Here is a 23,300-nt window from a genome sequence, read left to right on the forward strand (position 1 = left end):
ATCAACGGCTGCTTGATAGTAAGCCTAAGGAAATGAGTATTATGTTTATGAATGTATGACCACAAACATTCACGTATACATGCTTACAAATATTTGCTTATATCGTAACCAGTTGACCAGACTGAAATTTCTTTTACTTTTTATGTTATACTTTGGGGAAAATATTTATGTATGTACCCATGAAGGAGTGTTGTTTGATTGTTATTGTGCTGAAGTTGAAAACATGAGATGCAGTGGGATGGGGAAAAACCGGCCATAAAGTCTCGATATATGCTTTTTTTCAAAGTTAAACTTACATTATTTTGACATGGCTTTCTAAACATGCGGCTCTTTTGTGCAAGACGCGAGTGCAACAGTAATAGACGTCCGTCTAGAAAATCCATGAAATATGCGTTCGTGTAAACGGCTTGGTTTCAGTTTTGATGTAAAAAAGATCTTCTCCGCATTGATGTTCTCTTTTTCTGCTATATTTTTAATGAACAACGCAGCAGCGCCACATCTAGTGGCTTCAACTGGATAGGCTAACAAAAACATTATAATGCAATGACACTTACATCATCATCGCATCTCGTGCGCCGCAGATAAGGCTGCCTCCTTAACGCACACCTAAAAAAGTCGAATGCAACGTTTTTGCATTCTAATGTGGATTTTTATTTTAAATTCGACGAATATTTTAAATTCGATTTTTTTTGACAGCCCTACTGCCCTCTAAAATGCAGATGAACTGAACTTAATTTTATTTGATATTAGCTTTCATACTCCATTTTACAATTCTAGTTTGACAATACCCAATATTCAATAATGATAGTAATATAAAAATAATGCTAATAGCAATAACAATTAATTAATTCATAGTTCATTAGCCTAATGGTAGGCTGTTTTAAGGAGCACTTGGAGGATTGAACTCTTATCAGTGTGTGTTTATTTGCATTTTAGTTATCTAAATGATCTGTTTTATAAGTAATTGTCTCGTAAATGCAAAAGGAGACTGAGATAATAAACTGGTCTGTATTTCCTCACCTGTCTGATTGTGATTTTGTCCACCAGGTTGTCCCATAGGTGGCGTTGCTCAGTGAGAGGCTCCTGAACCATGTCTCGGTCTGTTTGGTCGCTCACTTTTCTGAGCAGCAGCTCTCCTTGGTGGCAAAGCTTCTCCATGTCAATCTGCTGCTGGTAAACTTCCACTTTATATTGCTGTGCCATGTAAAAAGAAAAAGGGTCAATCTTTTTCTCAATGTGTTTTTTTTTAGATAAGAGTAGATAAGGTCTGATTCAAACCTTGAGCTCCTCGATCTGTTGTTTAACAGTGCTGAGGTCTGTCCCTACAGCTGGCATGTCACACAGTTTGATCACAGCGTTGTCCAAGTAGTCAAACATGCCCTGAGGAGATATAAAGTGATAATTGTGAACACACAGTTGGCTTGACAAATCAGGGAAGATTTTGTGGTACCAATAGAGTGATAGACACCTGAAGAGCATCCTGGTACTGCACAGAGGCAGTCATGGCCTCTTCCAGTCTCTCCATTCTCTCTCTCCACGTGCGGTTCAAGCCTTCCCAGGCTGCATTCATCTAAGCGAAACAAAATGGAGATATTTTGTTTAAATGTGAGTGAAAAGGGCGTTCCCTACATTGCTCATCACTGTTCTACCCTCTTACCTCATCGATGGTCTTCTTGACCTCTGGTTTCTCAGTCTCTCCGCAGGCAAAGATGAGGTCAGCTCCAAGTGTTCGTACGATCTCCAGTTCTTCCCTCAGCCCATCTGTCTCTGCCTTAATGGCCTGAGTGTGAGACAAAAACATCATGACTACATTTCTCTTGAGATCAACATCTTGACACAAGATCATGTAGTTTGATCTACTCTAAAACCCCATTAAGGAGAGTTTTATTAAAATGTACAGGGCTGCTGTAATAATGACAAAGCTGATTGAGCTTACATTTTGTGATTTCAGAAGTTACATTTTAATCTTACATTTTTTGATTTCAGAAGTTACATTTTGCTCCAAGAATTTATTCTTTAATTATAAACAACATTTATTAACGGGGAAATATGTTATTATATTATTCTTTATTATATTATAATATTACACAAGAAATAACTTTCAGTTTACACAGATTTTTTTAACAGTTCCCTTTGAATTTTGCTGATGTCCTCTAGTGGTTGCAAACTGCTGATCTATACAGAACTAGTCAATTTTGAAAATGTGTAGATTTTGCACATCTCCACTGAAAATTTGAATAAACCAAAAAATAAATCATGTCTTGCTAGTGACTCTATTTTTGGACAGACCTCTGCTGCCTCTATTTGTTGTTTTATAAGTGAAGGATCCACCCCTGGGTCCTCCAGATCTTTCACAATGTCTTGAGAGTCACGGAGTGTGCTCAGTAGAGCGGCCATGTCAGCCCAGAATTTCCCGGCGAGATCTAGAACATCCTGAAGCTTTCCTTCTCTCTCCTCTGCCCTCTGCCTGATCTCATCCCACAGAGAGCGCAGCCGCAAGAGTCGTGAATGCACCGCTGAGGATGGGAACAGATTACAGATTTAGAAAAACACATAGGATCACGCATTTCATACAACCATAAAGTTTCATTTCAGATTAAAGATCTTTACCCTGGGCGGCAGGATCGTCATGTGGGGCGCGACCGATGAGCTCTTCTCCTCGGGCACACAGGGCACTGAAAGATGGAAGGAGTTTGTCCAGTTCTAGTCCTGTTGCCCTGTGCTCCGCAAGTTGCTCCCGGATCTTCTCCACCTCAGCCGCCACTGGAGGAGGCTGCCGCATGCGTTGGACCGCACCTTCCAAAGTCTCCAACAGAGGGTCCATCTTATCATGGAACTGAATGGAGAGAAAGAAGACAACAATCAGAACAAATACAGCACACAAAAGTAACTGCAAAAGGACCAGGCCTAAGGAAGAGGGAAGATTTATCCCAGACACATGCTAAGGGGTAGAGGAAGTTGGTGCTAAATAAGGAATACTACGGAATACACCACAGAATACTGACACCTTCATCATGCATGGACACATCGGAAACCTGTATGCTACTTTTTTTAAAGTGGAAAGAAATTAACTAATTTTTACAATTTTGTATTAACATTTTTTAGGTTTAAATGGCTCGTGTTAGGTGCATTGGTATTACACAGCACTTGTACACTATTATTCAGAAGTTTGGGGTCAGTAAGATTTATTTTCTTCCTTTTCTTTGAAGGAAATTTTTTATCCAGCAAGGATGCATTAAACTGATTAGTGACCGTAAAGACTACAATAATAATTCTACAAAAGATTTCTAAAACTTTCTATTCATCAAAGAATCCTGAAAATGTTGTATTAACATTTTTTAGGTTTAAATGGCTCGTGTTAGGTGCATTGGTATTACACAGCACTTGTACACTATTATTCAGAAGTTTGGGGTCAGTAAGATTTATTTTCTTCCTTTTCTTTGAAGGAAATATTTTTATTCAGCAAGGATGCATTAAACTGATTAGTGACAGTAAAGACTACAATAATAATTCTACAAAAGATTTCTAAAACTTTCTATTCATCAAAGAATCCTGAAAATGTTTTCTACAAAAATATTAAGCCACACAACTATTTTCAAGACTGATAATAAGAAGAAATGTTTATTGAGCACCAAATCAACATATTAGAGTGATTTCTGAAGAGTCATGTGACACCAAAAACTGGATAAAAGTCCAGTTTTTTGTGTCACATGACGTTTTCAAAATAAAAGTATATAAAACATTGTGGATTAAAGTATTCCTGAAAATGATTGATTCTCAATCCAATACAGATGTTATATCAGTGGTTAAATCAGTGGGTGATGATGCTCTTACCTCTACCAGCTGAGGGAGTTGCAGAGAGCAGTGATGATAAAGGGATGGACACACACAGCACATCCACAAACAAGAGTGATGGGTAGACGGATGGACCAAACGGACATGGGAGGGAGAGGTGCAGGGATTGGGCAAGGGGAGAGTTGCAACAAGCAGGAATGGGGGAAGTTTAGGGAATACAGGATATGGAGAGGAAAGGGTGACAGGATATGAGGTACGGGGTGGGACAGGTGGAGTCACAGTAAAGTAGAGTTTGAAGGGATGGAGGTGGAGAAACAGTACAATGTGTTAATTCAACAGCATGCAACAGGCCAGCAAGAAGAATTAATAACACAAACATTAAGCCAAAATGCACCTGATGTCAGATGTCAGTGATGTTATTTTAAAAAATGCCTTAGTCCGAAACAATGGGTAAAATAAAGGTGATGCGTGTCATTAAAATAGCTTGAATATACAAAATGAGTTGATATTGTGCTGTATAATGCAGAACTGTGGGCTGTAACAACCTTTAAATAAATCACAAGCTGGGCAGCAGTCCAAAATAAGCATGCTAACATTTTGCAGCAAATACCTGGACAGACTGTGACACTGCTTCATCCAGTGCTGTGGCTCGACCTTTAACCTCCTCTTTGATGCTGAGGTAACGTCTTTCTGCTTCATTATAACGTTGTCTTACTGTTGCCCCTTCCTGGGCGCTCAGTTCTGCCAGCTGTGGGCCGATCTTTAGCAGTTTATCTATGTGAGGCTTATGCTCAGCGATGGACTCTCTCAGAAGCTAGGAAGCAAGACATATAAAACATGTTATGTAATGTCAATATATATTACATGAAATAAAAAATGTTTTGTGGATTTGTGATTTTTGTGGTTCTTAGTCCATGTCTAATGATGCATTCAAGTTCTCCTGGGAAGTACATATTTATGAGTTTGGGAACCTTTGGGTTGCATTTTTGCTTTTTTATATTCAGTTCATGAAGATGCTGTAAATTGAATCGTTATATATTGTAATTGCACAATACATTAGATTTTGTGCATGCAAGATAGATACTTTAATTGTAAATTATAAATACATTACTTTTAACAAATGTACTATTAATACAGATGCTGCATTCCCTGTGTCTAACATGTTTTCTCAATGACACACCCCAAACTCTGGATTTTAGAAAATCCAAAGAAAATCCTCACTTGTAATTTAGACTGTGGAGACATTCATATGCGTTCAACACATAAATAAGATCTTTCCGACATGACTTGAATGCATCATATAGCCACAAAGGAGCAAAATGTACTCAAGTCCTTTGTCTGCATACTGCCCACTCACCCTCATCTGCTCTTGCTGTTGTCTGAGAGCTTCTGTGTCGATGGCAGGAGGGGGTAACTGGGTAATCAGAGTCTCTGTCTCGCCCAACCAGGGTTCAAGTTCCTCATACGTCTCCCAGAACCGCGCTACTAGCACCTGAGCCTGCTCTAGAGCGGAGAAGCGCTCAGCATGACTCTGATTTACTGCTTCATAATGAGCACTTAAAGAGTCCGTCTTCACCTACAGGAGGAAGCAGAAAGAGGTTTTATCGGGACAACCAAATGAATCTTTAGAGACTGAAACAACAAGCTGGCACTGTTGTTTGTCCCAAACATGACTCGACAAATCAAATCTCCACCAGAAAATGCATGAGTCACATCAATGAAATTTTCCTGATCTAACCTTTCGCAGAGGACTAATTACATGGCTTATTCTGACCCCTCTCTCTCTCTTCTTTATTTTGTCTCTAACCTTCAAAGCCTCTCTCTGTTGTTCGCTGCAGCTCTCCAGGATGTCCTCTTGTGTCTTAAGGAGTTGGTCCACGGTGTCTTTGTGACGGATGATGTCGATGTTAAAGGCTCTCTGCACCTGGAGCTGAGCCACAGTCACATCAGGCTCCAGACTCAGAGGCCCCAGAGATGCCAACTTCCTCTCTGTCTCTCCGACCCAGGTCAGCTCTGCATCGACTGCCTCCTCATACTGAAACAATAACACACAAATACATTGTCAAAAAAAAAAGGAAGCATGTTGAAAATATTTACAAATTCAAGAAGGCAACATGGACAGAGGATCCTAAATCAAACTTTGCTTAAGCAACAACTTATGTTAAATATTTATAATATTGATAATATTTTAAAATGTATGTTAAAGCTGCAAATGAACTTATTATTTTGGACTCACTTTATTTGAATGTACAATTCTCACCATTAACAAATCATTAACTATGACTTTTGCCTCAATAAACTCCTAATTTGCTGCTTATTAATAGTTAGTAAGGTAGTTGTTAAATATTCATGCTAATAGACTACTAGAACTGGTCCCTATACTAAAGTGTTACCTATATGCGCTTTATAAGTATTAATTAACAGTCAATATGTTATTAATAGGTGTGCTAATAAGCAACTAGTTAATAGTGAGAATTGGTTCCTATACTAAAGTGTTACTATTCTTTTGTATTTATTTATTATAACAATTTATATGTACTTTAAAGTATTGCATCAGTCTAAAAAGAAAAAAAGACATATTGTAAAATAATTATATAAAATTCAATTTGAATTTCCTAAAAGAAAATACTAATGCCTGCAAGGTATGGAAAGAATAAAGTTACATTTTAAGTAAGTTTAGATTTTGGCTGTGTGTTGATCATACATATATATGTACAGTATTTGCTGCAGTACCTGCTGTGACCTTTGGATGGCAGCCTGCACTAACTGCACTCTCTGTGTGATGGTCTCTTGGGCTTGGCGGTAACGCTGATTGGCATCGGCGACCAGGCGGTCCAGGCCTTCTCGTGCACGCCAGGGTACCAGATCCAGTAAAGCACTGCCCACCTCATTCACTGTGTCCAGAACTAACCTCTTCTCAGCAGACACGCACTTCAGCTCCTGAGCCAAACATACACACAATATAAAACAATGAATTCACAGAAGGCTTAAAAATATTGTAAAAAAAAATTATTTGGTTTAGCAAAAACAAAAAGTAAAAAGTGATTCATGAGTACTTAAAAAAAGATAGACATCCTCACCCTCTGTCTGTCCTGATAGGCTGGTGTTGTGTCTGGCTCAATGTTGTTAAGCTCCGCCTCCACGCTATCCAACCATTGGCTGATGTCGTCGTGCGAGCTTGCAAATCGCGTGGCCAACTGAAGGGCCTGTTCCAGAGTACGGAGGGCTTTGCTGCTGCCCACTGTCATCTCTGCGTAGCGGCTTTTGATGCCATCTAGCTTCTCCTGAATCAACAGGACCTCCTCACCTGTCACGGAGATCAAACATGATCACAGTCAAAGCAGGAATTTGTTGATACACCAATGAACACAGAGGCTGGATGGAAAAGTACCAGTGGTTTGTTTAAGCAGAGCCTGTCCATTCTTAATGGCCTGGTCCACTGTCTTCTTCCTGCTGATAATCTCTTCATTAAGAGCCTGTAGGGAACCAGCAGTAGAAACATTAACTCTGAACATAATTCACAGGGATATTATATAAAATAATATAGAATGAATAAAATAAAATACACTGCATTGGTATATGCAATTCATTTTATTATTTAATCAGAATATCACAATTAATTTTAATTGAATGACAGATCTAGTATAGCTCTGACCTTACTGAGTGAGTTTTTTTTAGGAAATATTCATATTCTCTAAACTGACTTATACGGTATTGTTGATCCTGGGCAGCTATGACCTTCAGAATCATACCAGTGTGTGTTTGTGTTGCTGCTCTAGTAGCTCCGGCTGATAACTCTGCACTGAGACCTCAGCCAGTCTCTGGGCCACCTCAGCTAGCCAGTTAAGGACTTCCACCTCTTCCTCTCCAAATAGCTGTGCATTGGCCAGGGCCTGCTCCAACATGACCTCTCTCCGACTGCACCAATCGTGCAGCTCCGTGTGCCCATTGCACACTGCCGCCACACGTTCGCCCAGCCAATCACGATCAGCCACACAGCTGAGCGGGTGCAGTGATTGACTGAGAGTCTCAAGATGGTTTACGTCATTCTCCCGAGAGGATACCTCCTCTAGGAGAGCCTGGGATTATAGCCCAGAGTAAAGAGGAGACGTGATTGAACGAGTAGATGGAGAGAAAAAAAGACAAGGCAAACATAAACAAACATGACAATGCAGAATAATGACAAATCATAAATAACTGATGTGAGCAAAAAATAATATGTGAATCAACACAAGATGAGATGTAAACACAAAATCATGATGAAATTAAACTGCACAAGGAAAGGATGTGGGCAGGATCACGACCCTTCTTAGATAACGGCACTCCTACTAGTCCATTTAAAACCACAGGAGACTGACAATCTGTTCTCTCCTCTGCATCTCTAGTCAGTCTAATGATGCTTGACACTTTGAAAATCGCTTGCTAAAATGATATAGCGACGCGATGAAGCAACAATTCTGGCAATAGACTCCTAGGATACATCTCTCCCAGGTGCTGTGTATACTCTACCTTGTGCCTTACAATCTGCTGTGTGATTTTGGAGGTCTGGGTTCCCATTGGCTCAGAGGAGCTCAGGCGTCTCTCTGTTGCACTCAACCACTCACCGAGTGGCTCCACTGCCTCGTGGAACTGCAGCGCCAATACCTGCAGCTCCTCTAGCTGCTGCTGCCTGAGGACACGAGGTGAGGAGGAAATCTGTGTTATATTCTTATGACTACTCTGTTTTTATGGTCTTGTAAAGCAACCAAGTGATTGAGTTCTGAGTAAGAGATTTGATTAAGAAATTTTATGGCTGTGTCTGGGTGTCCATATTGCTCTGATTATGGAGTTTACCTGGCGCTGGCCTTTTCCAGCAGATTTGTCCATCTCTCTCCTAGGCTCTTAAGATGTTTCTGGATTTTGTCTCTATCTTGTGTCTCAGCCGTAGCAGCGATACGTTCTCCTTCTGCCCTGATCATCTCTACCGTTCCACGGCGGTCATCCAGCAACCGTTGCAGCAGCTAGGAATAATATGGAACCTCAATTAATTAAATTAAAATTCTTTATTTTTTTAATCTAGCATGATAAATTATTCCAATAAGTCTGATGCGGATCAAGGGATCACGTTTTTCAACAAAAGTTCCTTTTAAACCATTATTGATTTTTGTCACAAAATAGATCATTTCCAAAAACTTTAATATAATATAATAATTTTTGGTTTTAATGGAGTATTTTAAAAACTGATTACATTAAAATTTGATTAAAATCTAACCTTCTGCTCCTGAATTTGTGCCTTGACCACACGGTACTCAGCAGACGGAGGTTTCTGATTGGCTATAAGCTCCTCTGTGTCACTCAGCCAGCTCAATAGTGGCTCCAGAGCATCTTGGAACTTCCCACAATGCAACAGGGCCTCCTGCAGCTGTGCGATTCTTTCAGCAACCTGTGAATTAAAAAATAAATAAATAATAATAAAAATAATAATCATCATATTTAATTAATCCATTTCTATCAGTCAACTAAAAAGAAAGGCTAAAAATTGATGCAAGCTTACCCTCTTGTTGAGGGAGTTCCAGCACAGGTTGGTGGTCTCCAAGTCATGTTCCAGGGCCTGAGTGTCAGTGTGTTTGGCTGCACTCTGGATAAGACCTTGACCCACAGCGTTGACATGTTGTAGTTTGGGCTGAATGCTGTCTATCTGCTCCCTTTCTATGGCCTAAAGAGTGAACAAAAGAAAGAGAACAAATGACTTGAGTATATTACTGGACACTTGTTCTGCTACTGGACATGTGATATGATAGAATGCGTCTAAACGGGTCAAGGCTGTACAAACACAACAACATGATAATGGTGGCATGGCCATTTATAAATGGGGAAGCAGTTTTCAGCCCACACACATTAACTGAAATTAAATACAGTGCCTTGGCAGCAACACTGTACAGCTTTATTTCCCCAACAGCCCAACACTACAGCTCTGACAGAATAGCCAACACAGTGGTTCACCACATACAGGTTGCCAAATACCCCTGACCAACGCCATGACCAGCAGTTACCAAAGTCAACATTAAATCCATTTTAATTTTGTAATGTGACTTATCTCAAAGAAACAGAATATTCAACAGGAAAAGCACTTTAGTGCAACCAATTGGAATTGGTTGGATCACAAAAAGTGGGATTTATATACCAGAATGGATTTGGACCTCAATGCAACTTCAAAGGGGATTGTACAATTTCACTACTCTCGGCACTAGGGAGGAATGCATATGCACCATTATTTAAATTCTACTGTATACCATTAAAGCCTGTAATTATTTTAATTTTCATGGCTGCTATTAAAATTATACTATAGGTGCGTCCGAAATCACATTTTGTCTGAATACTTTCTGCAATAAATGAAGAATGAAGTTCACAACCAATAAAAAAGTATATAGTATCATGAATGAAATTCTAAAGTACTACATCCGATATGTTGGCTTTGTTATGTGACCTATGCACTATGTTCCATTGCATTTTAAATGTAAATTTAGGCATCCCAACATATAATGTACATTATGAAAAAATGGATTTAATTTCAAGACGATTTAATGGAAACTTCCAAGGTATTTTTTATGTTCGACAAATATAGTATAGGCAGAATCAAGGCATGGAATTTGCTCTTCAAAGCATAATACTCAAAGCATACAATAAGAAATTTAAGGCTATAAATGTCTAAAAATAGCAAAAAACTAATAAAAGTCTATCTTGTCTTGAGGGACAAGAGGAAAAAATAGATGTAACATTTCTGGACATCCCAGGAAATCACAGGAATATGATTTCTCTCGAATCAATCAAAACACAGCCATTAGCAAAATTCTTGTTCTATAGAGACTTTCCAAAACTCTCTCTCCAGTCCTACTCTTCCTGTCTTTGCTTTCGCCTCCTGTGTTTTTCCGGCCTCGCAGTTCCTTGTCTTTATCTCTGCTTCCTTTTCAAAGGACTTTGGATGACTTAATTTTATCTGACCCAAATGCAGCACTAAATTATGTTATTTCTCTGACTGAACACTACAGCGAACAACAACCACAAAGCTTTGTGAGGTACAACGATCTTCAGGAAAACCCCCCAAGGACAACTTTAGTAGACTTCACAGGGATATTGGTGAGGTGATTCTAAATCAGTGAATCTCAAACTATTTCAGGTCGAGGAGCACTTTAAAAAAAAAACTAATCTGAGGGGAAATCACCAACTATTACCAACCATTACCAACAGTTGGGTCTGTATCAAAGAAGCAAAAAAATGTCCCTTATTTTAAAAGAGCTAAATGAGCTAAATGTTCGCTAGCTAGAAAGTTGGTCTAAATGCCTTTCAGACTAAAGCATAACTGACAGAAAGACTCAAAATTAAATGTTGATACAATCAGTTAATTCACTGTTATGAAACTTGTCAAAGGTATCTAAGTATTCAGAAGTATGAGAAAGATCCCTCTGCTCAGAAACAGTTGATTTGTTTGTGTCCTCTTCCAAACACTGTCTTTCCAGCTCAAGAAAGAGTTCATCTGAACCTGCCTCTGAGCTGGGGCAGGGTGAAGCACTGGGGGCCTCTGAGCCTCCAAATCCTACAGGTGGCATTAAAAGGGGCCAGTGGCCTGAGGATGCAAGTTGTTGCGTCTCCCAGTCCTGTAATTGCGATTCCTCCTCTTCTACCTCCCAAGATATACCACTTGTTTCACTGCTCTCCAGTTTCAACACCGCTTGCCAGTTTCTCTCCTCCATCTCTAGTCTCTCTTCCTTTTCTTTCTTTTCTTGCTCTCTATTAATCTCATCCTCCTCCTCCAACTCCTTCAAGATTCTGCGTTCATCTTCTTCAAAGCAAAGTTCTGAAGCGGTCTTTTCTCGTAGCCCGCCAGTAGGAGGAGGCCAGCCCAATAAACCTTCCTCACCACCCTCTTGACTGATACAGGGAGACAGGGGCAACCCCCCATAATTAAGTTCCTCTCCTTCTTGCAGGAAAGGTGATGGAGGATCCAGCAGGTACAAAGATTCCTCATCACTCTCCTCACCAAGAACGGGGGGCAGTGGGGGCAGGATAGAAAGAACCCTCCCATGCCCCAGTGACCTTTTACTACCCTTCATACTACGGGGCCAGGTACGGGCTTTAGTGGGGGGACAAAATACCGGTTTTGGGGGTATTAACGGCGTGGTGTCTTGGTCGTGTTCCAGTAGGGGTGAGTCTCGCTCATTATCAGAGGTTTTAGCTGCAGTAGTTTCCCAGTTTTGTGGTGGTTCTTCAGATATACTTCTAACACACATTGGGGCTTGAGTTTGTTTGCTCCGCTTGCCTCTCTTTCTCTCAGCCTGAGAGATACTAGGACTAGGTTGTGGAGAGTCTGAATGAGCAAAAGTAGTAGTCTCTGAGGGTGGCTGTTCTTTCGAAGGAGAAGACAGAGCAGTAGCCGGTTTGTGAGAGTGCAGCTGGAGGGGCTGTTTTTGTTTGAGCAGATGAGGAAGATGGGAAGGTATAGAGCTAACTGTGGAAGTGAAAGATGGAGAGCTGGAGACAGGTGGAGTTTGAGGACCTCCAGATGAGGCAGTGGAGAATGAGAAAGGTGGTGCCAAAGGTGTTGATGATGTAGAAGGAATAGAAGAGGCTAGTAAAGATGGTACAGGATGGAGAGGAGAGACTGGGATTCCAGCCCCAGACAGACGCTTCTCTCCACTCTCTCCTGGTGAAAGTTCTAAACGTTCTGCAAACTCAGGGTAAGTAGGGGGCATGAAAGCTTTCCAGGAGCGCCGATTTGGATTGTCCTTCTTGTCACTGCCCTGGTGCCGCCTTTTGGTCACAACAGCTGCCCCAACGGCAGCTGAATTTGATGCAGGAATGACCACTGCAGAGCCGACTCCTCCGACAGGTGACATACTCTGAGGGTCACTGGTGAGTTTGAGAGCATCAAAAATAACTCTTTCATCCAGCTTTTTCACACCTGCATCTGCAGGCCCTCCCCGTGCAACAAATACTCCACCTATGTCAGCTCCCAATGTCCCATTGCTGGACAGCGTACTCCCCTCACCGCCCCCTGAGCCCAGAGTGCTGCGAGAAGGCTGGCTGAGCTTCGAGCCTTGATCAATCTGCTCATTGATGCGCATAGTATCGTAAATTGAGCGCTGGGGTACATAGCAGTCCTCAATGTATGCCTCCTCATCATCACCCTTCCCAAGGCACCTGGGGTTCTGCCGCAAGCAGTCCGGGCGGCTCAGAGGTTTTCCCATCCCAAACCACAGCACCCTCAAGGGGCTGAGATGGGATGGTTACTATTCCACAAACAAAGCCTGCTGTGAGCAATAGTGAGGCTCTGAACTACTTTGATAGCTCACCCATGAGTCCTGTAATAAAAGCATATATGGTCATGCACTGAATTCTCAGTATACAATGTGTTACGATGCTTAACATCCAGCATAAATATCCGAGTAAGAAAAGGTACGAGCCCTCGATTCAGAGCTACATGGCGGCATCTGCACGTGCAATGCTGATAAGCATTAGAAGTGTCTTTTTTGCACAGACAACTCTTTGAAGTAACATATTAAATATTAAGAAAAATATACAAAAAGGCTGGTAAGTGTCTTAATCAGACATGCAAAATCCATAACAGGATAATAACATCCCTCATGGACAATATTCCTTTGTTTCCTTTATGAACCGCTGAGTCCTAAACCCTCAAAACAAGGGCAAAATCCAAAATCCTTTCCTCTCTTAGTGCTGCTTCCTCTTGACTCTCCTTCCCACTGCCACAACAGGAAAAATCAAAGCGGGGCTTCAGCTACTTTCACCATCTCCAAGAGCAGCAGCCAAAGCTGTATGAGGCTCCTTTTAAGGTGAGAACTCCACACTCTGTTACATAAAACTGAGTTCAGCAAAGAAAAACAAAAAGTGCCAGTCAAGAGATTTTGTCTCTCATCTCCCTTTTTCTTCTACGTACATAATGTAGTAGCCATAATTCCTTGGAAGTATTTCCAAAAACAAGGCATCTTGACAAAAAATAAATTAAAAAAAAACTTGATAACACTAGAGTATATTTAAAGAAACAATCATAAAAACCGTAACGGACTCACGCTTCCGACAGTCCTACCAGTGTTCCAGCCGTGTATTCTTTATCAATTTCTGCTTCCTCTTTTTAATCCTATAACGAAGCATTAATAGAGCATGTCAGGAAGAGAAGCCATCTGCGCCTGAAATACCTCATCCTCCTCTTTTATCTAGTCCTCTTCAGCATACGGAGCACGAGGGATTGAAATCAATGAAATCCAACACTCTTTGTGACATGTTCATTTCATATTAAAAGTAAAAAAGATGGTCTTTGAACATGAAAAAATAAGAATTTATTTTAGGGAATCCTTTCATCCAGAGCTTGGGGGAAAATCCAAGGGTCCAAAAGGTATCTGTGTCCAGAAGGGTTAAGGGTATGGAGATCCAATGAGTTCGGTGCAGCCGGGGAAAGAGTGGAGAGTCAGGAGACTGAATCCAGAAGGCAGAGACCCAGACAGAGCTTCATTCCAAGTGCTGCCTTGCACTTCAGGCACTGTGATTTCCAGACAATCCCCGGACACGCTCCCTTTTCCCTTATTTTCTTCTTTCAGTATTCCAAACACAAGAGCTCAGCTAGGCTCCACGCAAGCTCCTTGCTCTTCTTTTCTCTGATTTCTTCTTGTGCAGACTTTCTTTCTCGTACACGCTTTTCTCTGCGTCTGTTCTAAAGCCACTACACAGCTGAAATGGCTTGCAGCTGCTAAAAAAATCTCCCAGTTTTCCTCTCTCGTTCACTCCCCCTTTCTCTCACACACTCTAAGCTCTCTTTTTTTCTCTTGCTCTCTCTCCCTCCTTTCTCTCTCTCTCTCTCTGTTTTTGTTTGAATCCAGCTCCGTTTGTTCTGTTTCCTGCTATGGTATTAAAACACAGGAAGTGGTCCAATCATGCCGGTTTCCCCTTCCAAAAAAACACACGAGACAAGGTTAGAGGAGTGAGCCCAAGATAAAGTGTGTGGGAGGAGGGGCCATGGAGTCAGTGGGAGTGACCAATCCGGGGATCTGACGTGTTTCTGCAGAATCACTGGATAACGGGAGCAGCTTATCGCATACTAAGCACTATATAAACCATCTTTGTACATGCAAAATAGTATTGAAGAAGAGAGGCTACAGTAAGAGTTTTTGTGTGCAGTGAGCTTCAATGAGTCAACTGTGTGACTGATACAGCTCATTTTAATTTTGTATTTGTTATATTCATCACTTTGCTGTAATCTAAACCTGAATCAACTGGAATAGACACTCCCACTCAAAAAGAGCAAATACCTGAGGCAAAACAATACTCAAGATCACAATAGACAGACAGACAGGAAAAGTAAGTGTGAAAATGATAACTAAAGTGGGAGTGGTCATACTGAAAGAGGAGGGAGCTACTGAGAGGGAATTAAAGAAATAACGGCTGCCTTTCTTTACCCCTTCAAATAAACTGCCATACGTGGAAGCAAAAATCCCCTGCACACATTCCCTCTTAATGTTCTGTCCCCTCCCTCCCTCCTTTTTCAGATTGGTCCTCTGTAAAAGCAAAACAATACAGGAGGACATACAAAAGTCTGCCATATTCAAACACCCCACTTGTGCATTCCCGTCTGCTACTCTTCTGTAACACAATCCTGTCAGAAGAGACCATAAGGGGGGGCTGGGGCCTCTGATGAGGGGCTTCAGGATAACATAACATGAAAATGAATGAACATTCCGTTTAAAAGTGTCCACCGACCCAGTCCAACACGAAATGGGAATATAAAGTTTGAGCTTTTAATATTTCTATGTGCCAAACACCTCATTTTCATTGTTCTACTACACAGATCACAATCTGTCTATCCTTTTTTCACAGTGTAAAAGGATAGTTAATTCTTCTTGGCATTCCAAACCCGCACGATTTTCTTCAGTGCAACATAAAAGGAGAATGTTTTTTCCAGGCTCTTTTTCATACAATTACATTTAAAAAAGGATGGAAAAGCACAAAGTAAAAAGGCCAATCCAACTTGTGTGCTATGCTCTGAAGCTATAAAATAGCTTATAAAATAACAGACTGATATATAAATCATTATTCACTGACATATTGGACATTACTACTTCTGTAATGAACTTTCATTAACATAAGCTGAATAACTTTTTTTTAAAAAAGTTTTTAAAGCAATCATATTGCAGAAGACGGGTAATAGCTCAAAAGTCGCTGCTGAAAGGCTTCAGTACCCATTCATTGTGATTACAAGGAAAATATTCCTTTGTGCTCCGTGGCAGAAAGGAAGACATATGGGTCTGGGTCTCAATAAGGGTCAGTAAATGAAGAGAGTAAATTTTGAACTATTCCTTTAAGAAGTTCCCGCAGAGAATAAACACTGAACGCATGTCTGCCCATTCTTCCTAGTACTCAGTCCAAGAAGCACAAATGCATGCAGAAAAATGCACACACTCACGCATGAAAAGGGGGAGGGGCTTGTTCGTCCTCCGTGATCTAACTGTTGCTCTGAACCTCCACGCTCCCCGTGGCCTGCATGTCAAGCAAGCCCAATACTCTGTCTTTCTTATCAACTCTTTCCCCCTCTGTGTCAGTTGGGTTGCAGCTGTCATGGCCGCTTCCAGCACAAACCTCCCTACAGGAACAAAAGAGGTTTGTTGTCCATTTTGCTGGTGCTTGTGCTCTCTCCCTCGACCCATGTCAAACTAGGTTTCAGTGAGCAGTATTACTTGCTTCATTTAAAACGAGACACGTGCATCCCAGACACTGGACAATAAACAGTAATACGAAATACATTTGTACACAAAATAAAACTAAATAAGAGACCATAACAATGAATGTGTAATTCATCTAAATGTTCGCACTTCCTGATACCAATTAAATTCATGACTGCTTGACTGGTGCATCCCCCACTCTACTTTTCCTCATTCTTTCAGTGACTGGTCATTTGGCCAGTCACGCCTTGTTAAAGAGTCACAGTCTTGACTCAGACAGGAAGAGGGAGGGGTTCAAAGCCCCAAAATCCCCTAAAGAGACTCTATGTCTGACTGACATAGGTAAAGTGCTACTAGTGCTTTGTGGCTAAAATGGCCTCCATTTAAAGCCTGGCTGTCACTCAGCAAAACAAGCACGAGGCCCGAGAACATTATTGACTTTAGAGGGCTATTTGTTGCCTCAGCAGAGCACCTGTTGATATTGTTTTTTTTTTCTTTTTCTTTGTCACTTGCCCACTCTTACTCTTTCTTTCTCCCTGCCTGATTGTACAGTACTAAAAGTAAAAGGTACTGAAAGCCTCATCTGTTTGTTTCGGTTGTTCATCTACCCCCCTCTTCTCTCGTTCCCTTTGCCACACTGGTTACTAGGTAGCATGTCTCACATTTTCTCTATCTCAGCAGTAGATTTATAATTAACCACCAGGCTTTACCTGAATGACTCAATGTGTGCATTGTTCTCTCTCACCACCACCGACACAAAGACATATGGAGCAGAGACAGGAATACAAACACCTCTCCTAAGAATGAGAGAGGAGTCTGATCTGGCCACAAAATTAAAGCAATAAAATAAGTTTTAAACACATTTACAGCATTAACCTTTAGTTTCACATTTAGTTCATATTTTTAGATTATTAAAACTATTTGTTATTCTGTTAAAAAAATAACATGTCAAATGAAATAAAATACAATAAATGTCTGCATCAGCAACCTCTTGTTCCCACACCCAGTCATTGCACTGATTATTATCTTGGTAATTATTTCCAAATGTCAATGGGGTCACCCTATTTACTTAAAGTTCCTATTTATTTCTGTTGGTGAGCTAATTGAGAGTAACTGGAAGGGAAAGTGGGCTATTTTATGGAATGCCACAGTAATGCACAACAGCTGAAAAAATATCAGGCAATGGGAACAGCTAGGGCATGACATAACACAATGTGCACATACACTCGAATGCCAATGTGTGATGTATAGAACTTTATTTAGTCATCAGATTAGTCTAACCATGTTATCCTAATTTAATCAACCCCTTAGTAAAAAAATAAACTGGAAATGAGCAGACTGACAGAAAAAGTAAATTTACAGAACTTTCACTCCGAGGTGGAAGATGCTTCACAGAAACTCTGCAAAAATAGAAATAACACTAGAATGATATTAGAGATCATGGAGGTGGCACAGAAACACTTAAACGCAAAAAGCTGTATGAGGCTACAAAAGACTAATTAAATGGTCAATGAGAATGTCTCTCTGTCATTTCATTTTGTGTGCCAAATATATTTATTTGTATTGTAAAAAATAATTGTATAACAATTGTAATTGTACAATAGTAATATAATTGTTTGAAATTTTCAAAAGCTGAAGTGATTGCCTTATTTTATTTATTAGTTTGAATGTGTAATTCAATATTTATACTAATTGTAAAAGGTAGGGGTGTGCCATATCATACCGTCCACGATAATACCGTTATACATTTTTACATGATAAAAAAAGTGTCATATCGCGATATCAATGATATAGCGACGCGATGACGTATGGCGGATATACGTTCCCTAGTGCGCACAACAACAACACCGCAAACCCAATAGGTGTGTTCGACTTGAAGCAGCGCTGCGCAGACTGATCGGTGTATGACATCAAAGTATCGCGAGAGCGGTTCTAGAGCATATTCGAGCGCACACTCTTACCTTCAAAGATAGGCAAGACGGATTTCTTTAGCGAAGCGGTGCGGAGAGCTGCTTCTGAAACATGCCGCGGCTCCGCTGGTGTAAACACAAGCATTTACTAGAGTGGCCGCATTGGAGCCGTAACGCGCCGCTGACGCATGCAGTGTAAATAGGGGGTAAGTCACTCTCGCGGTATTTTGATGTCATACACCGATCGGTCTGCTTCAAGTAGAACACACAGCTGCTGCTGCCACCTTATGACAATAGATTTACACTTCAAATTAGGTAGTCTGTCATTGATGACAGTAGCTCATTGGAAAAGGATGGAAAATGCCCTTCATTTTGTTTGCACTAATAAATGCTGCTGCCTGCCAGCTGTAATCACCAATAAAACGTTGTTACATATATATTTTTTCTATATCGTCATAAATAGCGTTATCGCAAATATTCTTGAAATATCGTGATATAATTTTGAGGCTATATCACCCACTCCTAGTAAAAGGTGAATAAAAGAACAAAGCCAACTGATTAATCTGTGAAATAATCGACGATTAATCGTTGTAATAATCAATAGATTAATTGATTATCAAAATAATCATTTGTTGTAGCCCTAAATCATACACTATTGCGAAGTTACAGATACAGAAATACAGTTATCTAACTACTAGACACAACTTAAAGTCAGATAGAATCTCCGGCTCAAAAGGATATTCAAAATGTGTGTATGTAAGTATACATCATGGTAGGATGTGTTTGCACTTAATGCAACAGACTTGATGCAAATTATTACTTTTATTTAATTCATTTTTATTCACAATGTTAATATACAGCACTTCAATGCAAGATCTTTGCATTACCTTATTGCGAGAGTGATAAATTAATTCTTCATGAAAAATAATCAGTGCTAATCTGCTTCATGTGACTGTGAGGCCAGAAGATTGATGATGTTAGAGGGAAACCCCTAAGGTTTGGGTGGGGGTAGGGCAGGTCATGACATAGTCTGCGCAGTTGTTATTGTGGAGGAAAAGCTGTGATCACAAACTACGTAGAAAGAGGTCGATAAAAATTTAAAGAGTAAAGTGAGTGAAGATATAAGCGGCGATGGTGAGGACAGTGTGGACAACCTGATGTGATTTAGAAGCCATTCCCTCATCCCAACAGTCTTGCGAAGGAATTCCCAGTTGGACAGGGGGCCCTCGTTTTACTCCAGTTTAGCACTTCATCCTGCCCCACCAGCTCAAGCTTCAGCTGCTCTTGGACCGGGCGACATGGGAGCGCACAAGGGTACATGAGGGACAGGAATTTAGGGAGAGGGGGCAACCACACCCTGCTTATGTGAACGAGTGTCAGTGTGTTTGAAGGGTCCAGGGTGAGAAGACAGCTGGGATGCCGGACGCTCCACACGGACTGGAATTAGAAACATTCTCACACAAGGACCTGCGGGCACACTCCCACAACATACAAACACACCTTCTGTGTCTACATATCACACTATAGCACACGCCGACCTGCTGCTAAATATGAGAACATATCCAGACAGGAAGCACCGGACGACACTGGCAAGACATTTCACAATAAAGTCACAAGTGCGACAAGTTTCCCTGTTTCTCTCCAGCCCATTTCCACGGCATCTCAATACGCTCATTGTTGAGAAGCTAAACAATGATACTGACTAATCTGACACCTTCTCTTAATACCCCATGCCACCCGCAGCTGCCCCGATGGAGCTTACACAACAAAAAAACCTCTCAGACACACACACACACAGGATCACCCTCCCCTCTCCGCCCCTTTGAGCAATGACATCATTTTGGATTTGGTGTCTTTGAAATGGAGTCTGGTTTGCGTGGAGCGAGGCGAAAATGAGAGCAGACTATTTTGTGGCAGACAAACGGGCTGCACTCAAATTTATCTTACAATGTTTCATTACAAAGTGGTAGACGAAAGGAGAGAAATGGGGCAGAGAAGATGGAAAATTGAGGAACGCTGGCAGCCAAGTTGGATGAATACCAAAGATGTCTTTCTGAACACATTTTATTCGTTTTTCTCTCTTCTTCCCCTTTGTAATGAATGAGATCCCATTCTGTAGCTTCCTAAAAATAACCTATAGACTGCAAATACATACAGTGGGGTTCAAAAGTCCACTTTTTCAAATGTAATATTTTTTCCTGTTACAAATGATATTCATTCAGCATAGCATTAATATAAGCATAGTTTACGTGAAAAATGAACTTTCTCCAGAATGTCTCAGTATTTTGCTTTAATGAAAAAATAAAATAAAATGGCTATACATTTTTTTTTACATTTTAAAATAAATAGTTAATTTTTAAATCACATTTATATTTATTTGTATAAAAATAATAAAAGTTATAAAAATAATTTTATTGTTTTGCTTTTAGTGTTGTAGCCCACAATGCAACTTGTATGGTCTTTGTGAGTCAGAGATACGAGGTTGTCTTTATTTTAAGGTCTTCAAGGCCACAAGACAATGTTAATTTTCCATGGCCTTTGTTTGTTATAATACCAATTGCTGATTGACTGAGTCAGACTGAGCATTTAGAAAGACACAACAAAGATTATTAAGTACATTAAGCATCTGCTCATTATTATTTTTAAAGTGATATTTTCTGATGGAAAGAAAAATCGAATAACTTAGATCTTATAAAAGTGTATCCCACAAATACGTCAACATGAGTTTTGAAGCCCGCTGTACTTTATATTTTATATTCACAACTTTGTTCTGGATTTGACTTAATTATTTAACCCTACTTCACCCCTGTATTGATTAGACATCCACATGAGCTTCATTGCAGACCATACTGACAACACCCACTTCTTATTCAGCCACGTCTTCGACTTCTTCCGTTCCCTATTCATTCCCTTTTCTGGCCCTCTCGCTGTCTGCCTGCGCTCTGAAACATATCTATACAACCTGCTTTTATTTATATCAGAATGAAAAGCAGAAAAGGGGATGGTGAGTGTTGGTGTGCATTCAGTTCACCATATCGTTAAAGATTTGATAGAGAGCTTTATTAGACCGCTATGTCTATGATGAGATGAGGTAGGAGTGAAGGTATGAGACATGCAAGTGGGTAGACGAGGAGTATAAAAGCAGAAATACTCAAAAATGACTTTCAAGACTTCCTCAGTGATCTAAGTTTCTACAAAGCAATTCATAATAAAGACAAATCAAGGACATTTCATTAAAAATAAAACATTTAACTAATGACAGACCATAATCCATATTTGGGTATGCATAATTCATATTTGAGCACTGATCAATAACCCTGCCTGCTTGGCTGATTTAAACTGATTGCCTTACTAGTTGATGTTTTCATTTAATTTCCAAATCACTAACTACACTTCAGTTCAAAAGTTTGGGGTTGGTAAGATTTTTTGTGTGTTTTTGAAAGACGTTTCTTATGTTCAACAAAGCTGCATTTATTAGATCAAAAAGTCAAAGCATTAATAATTTGAAATGTTGTTAAAACTCCTTTTCTATTGGAATATATTTTAAAATGTAATTTATTCCTGTGATGACCAAACTGAATTCTCAGCAGTCATTACTCCAGTCTTCAGTGTCACATGACCTTTCAGAAATCATTCTAATATACAGAACATATATATAAAATAGGGTAGAGCTGGAAGTGGGTGGACTACAGTACAGTGGGTTCTTGTACCTGACCCTTTCCCTTTTTACTCTCCCATTTTGACACTGTGAACTGACACAGAGTAGCTCTATGATCAGATTTAGCTCAGTGTCCATCACAATGAGCTCTCCATGTCGGCACTCAACAATGGAATGCAATACTATGAAAAACCCTGCAATTAAAGGTTTACCTTGCAGGAAATTAAAACATCTCTGAAGAACGCAAATAAGAGTGACACATTTCACCCTTCCAAATTCCAAGAACTTCAGAAAGTACTAAATGTTTATTGCTATTTAAAATCTTTAAACCTTTGAAACAACTACAGATAAAGTTCACTGCACTACTTCAATACCACTCAAAGTCTTTTAAACTAGTCATATTGTTGTTGCTGAGCAATCAAACATGGTGGAGGAAGGAATGATTCAGTCTCAACAAGGCATATTTTCTACAGCACTGATTCACTCTCCTGCTCCTGGAGGTCTCTGACGCCCAGCACATCCGTCATTTCCTCAGCTTTACTCCTTCCCACTTCCACCTACACTTCTTCACTCTCACACTCTCCTTTCTTTCGCCACCCTCAAGAGGCATGAGTAAGAGAGATACAGACATTTCATCAGACGGTCAGGGGAGGAAAGGTGAACTCGAGCAGCCCACTCTGAGGGCTAAGAGCTGACATGTCTCTCCTTATTCTCTTGCCACCATCACAGAGTACGTGATGAGAAGAAAACAGCAAGAACATGTTGGTAAAAAAGGATTTATTAAGAGGAAGAGCTTTCACCCTGCAGTAACACAGAAATTAAAAGTACCACGCAGATCTCAACACATTTTTCTTGCATTTTTTTTAAACAAGCATACTCGAGAGGCAAGACTTCAGAGAGCGTGTATAATGAAGTGACATGTTGTGTGAAAATGTTCTCGCAAACCTCTCTAAACAAACATTAGCCTAAAAGAACTGCACAATTAACTGAAATCAACTAAAAATCACGCTATGCCTTAGTGTGATTATCAAAGTAAATGTAAATATGCAGAATGCGTTTCAAAGTGAAGCACAGCACTGTGTTCCTTTATACGGCAAGCAGCTTTCCTTTATATAAGCAGCTCAACATCTGGTGTTTTCAGTGTCTAATAGTGGCTGGGTTTGCAGCAAACAGTGCACCACATAAATTCCATCTCTGCATGTACAGCCATATATATTAGCATTGTAATTTTTT

At 40.2% G+C, this 23,300-nt stretch overlaps 1 protein-coding gene across 1 annotated transcript in view; it reads right to left on the reverse strand.

The window, feature by feature from the left end:
* The window catches only part of LOC107564497 (microtubule-actin cross-linking factor 1-like), a 178,675-nt gene that overhangs the window by 11,588 nt on the left and 143,787 nt on the right, over nt 1-23,300 (reverse strand). Inside the window, exons 58-74 of the mRNA XM_016249593.1 lie at nt 9,329-9,490; nt 9,047-9,217; nt 8,629-8,795; nt 8,305-8,464; nt 7,187-7,271; nt 6,876-7,102; nt 6,529-6,735; nt 5,603-5,830; nt 5,153-5,371; nt 4,406-4,609; nt 3,835-3,843; nt 2,611-2,836; nt 2,290-2,516; nt 1,658-1,780; nt 1,469-1,570; nt 1,279-1,380; nt 1,021-1,194 (exon numbers count right to left, since the gene is read on the reverse strand). Of these exons, the coding sequence (XP_016105079.1) occupies nt 1,021-1,194; nt 1,279-1,380; nt 1,469-1,570; nt 1,658-1,780; nt 2,290-2,516; nt 2,611-2,836; nt 3,835-3,843; nt 4,406-4,609; nt 5,153-5,371; nt 5,603-5,830; nt 6,529-6,735; nt 6,876-7,102; nt 7,187-7,271; nt 8,305-8,464; nt 8,629-8,795; nt 9,047-9,217; nt 9,329-9,490 (2,793 nt within the window). The remainder of the gene's footprint in view (nt 1-1,020; nt 1,195-1,278; nt 1,381-1,468; nt 1,571-1,657; nt 1,781-2,289; nt 2,517-2,610; nt 2,837-3,834; nt 3,844-4,405; nt 4,610-5,152; nt 5,372-5,602; nt 5,831-6,528; nt 6,736-6,875; nt 7,103-7,186; nt 7,272-8,304; nt 8,465-8,628; nt 8,796-9,046; nt 9,218-9,328; nt 9,491-23,300) is intronic.

The sequence above is a fragment of the Sinocyclocheilus grahami genome, unplaced genomic scaffold, assembly GCF_001515645.1.
Source record: "Sinocyclocheilus grahami isolate Dianchi unplaced genomic scaffold, SAMN03320097.WGS_v1.1 scaffold940.1, whole genome shotgun sequence".
In the NCBI taxonomy this organism is placed as follows: domain Eukaryota; kingdom Metazoa; phylum Chordata; class Actinopteri; order Cypriniformes; family Cyprinidae; genus Sinocyclocheilus; species Sinocyclocheilus grahami.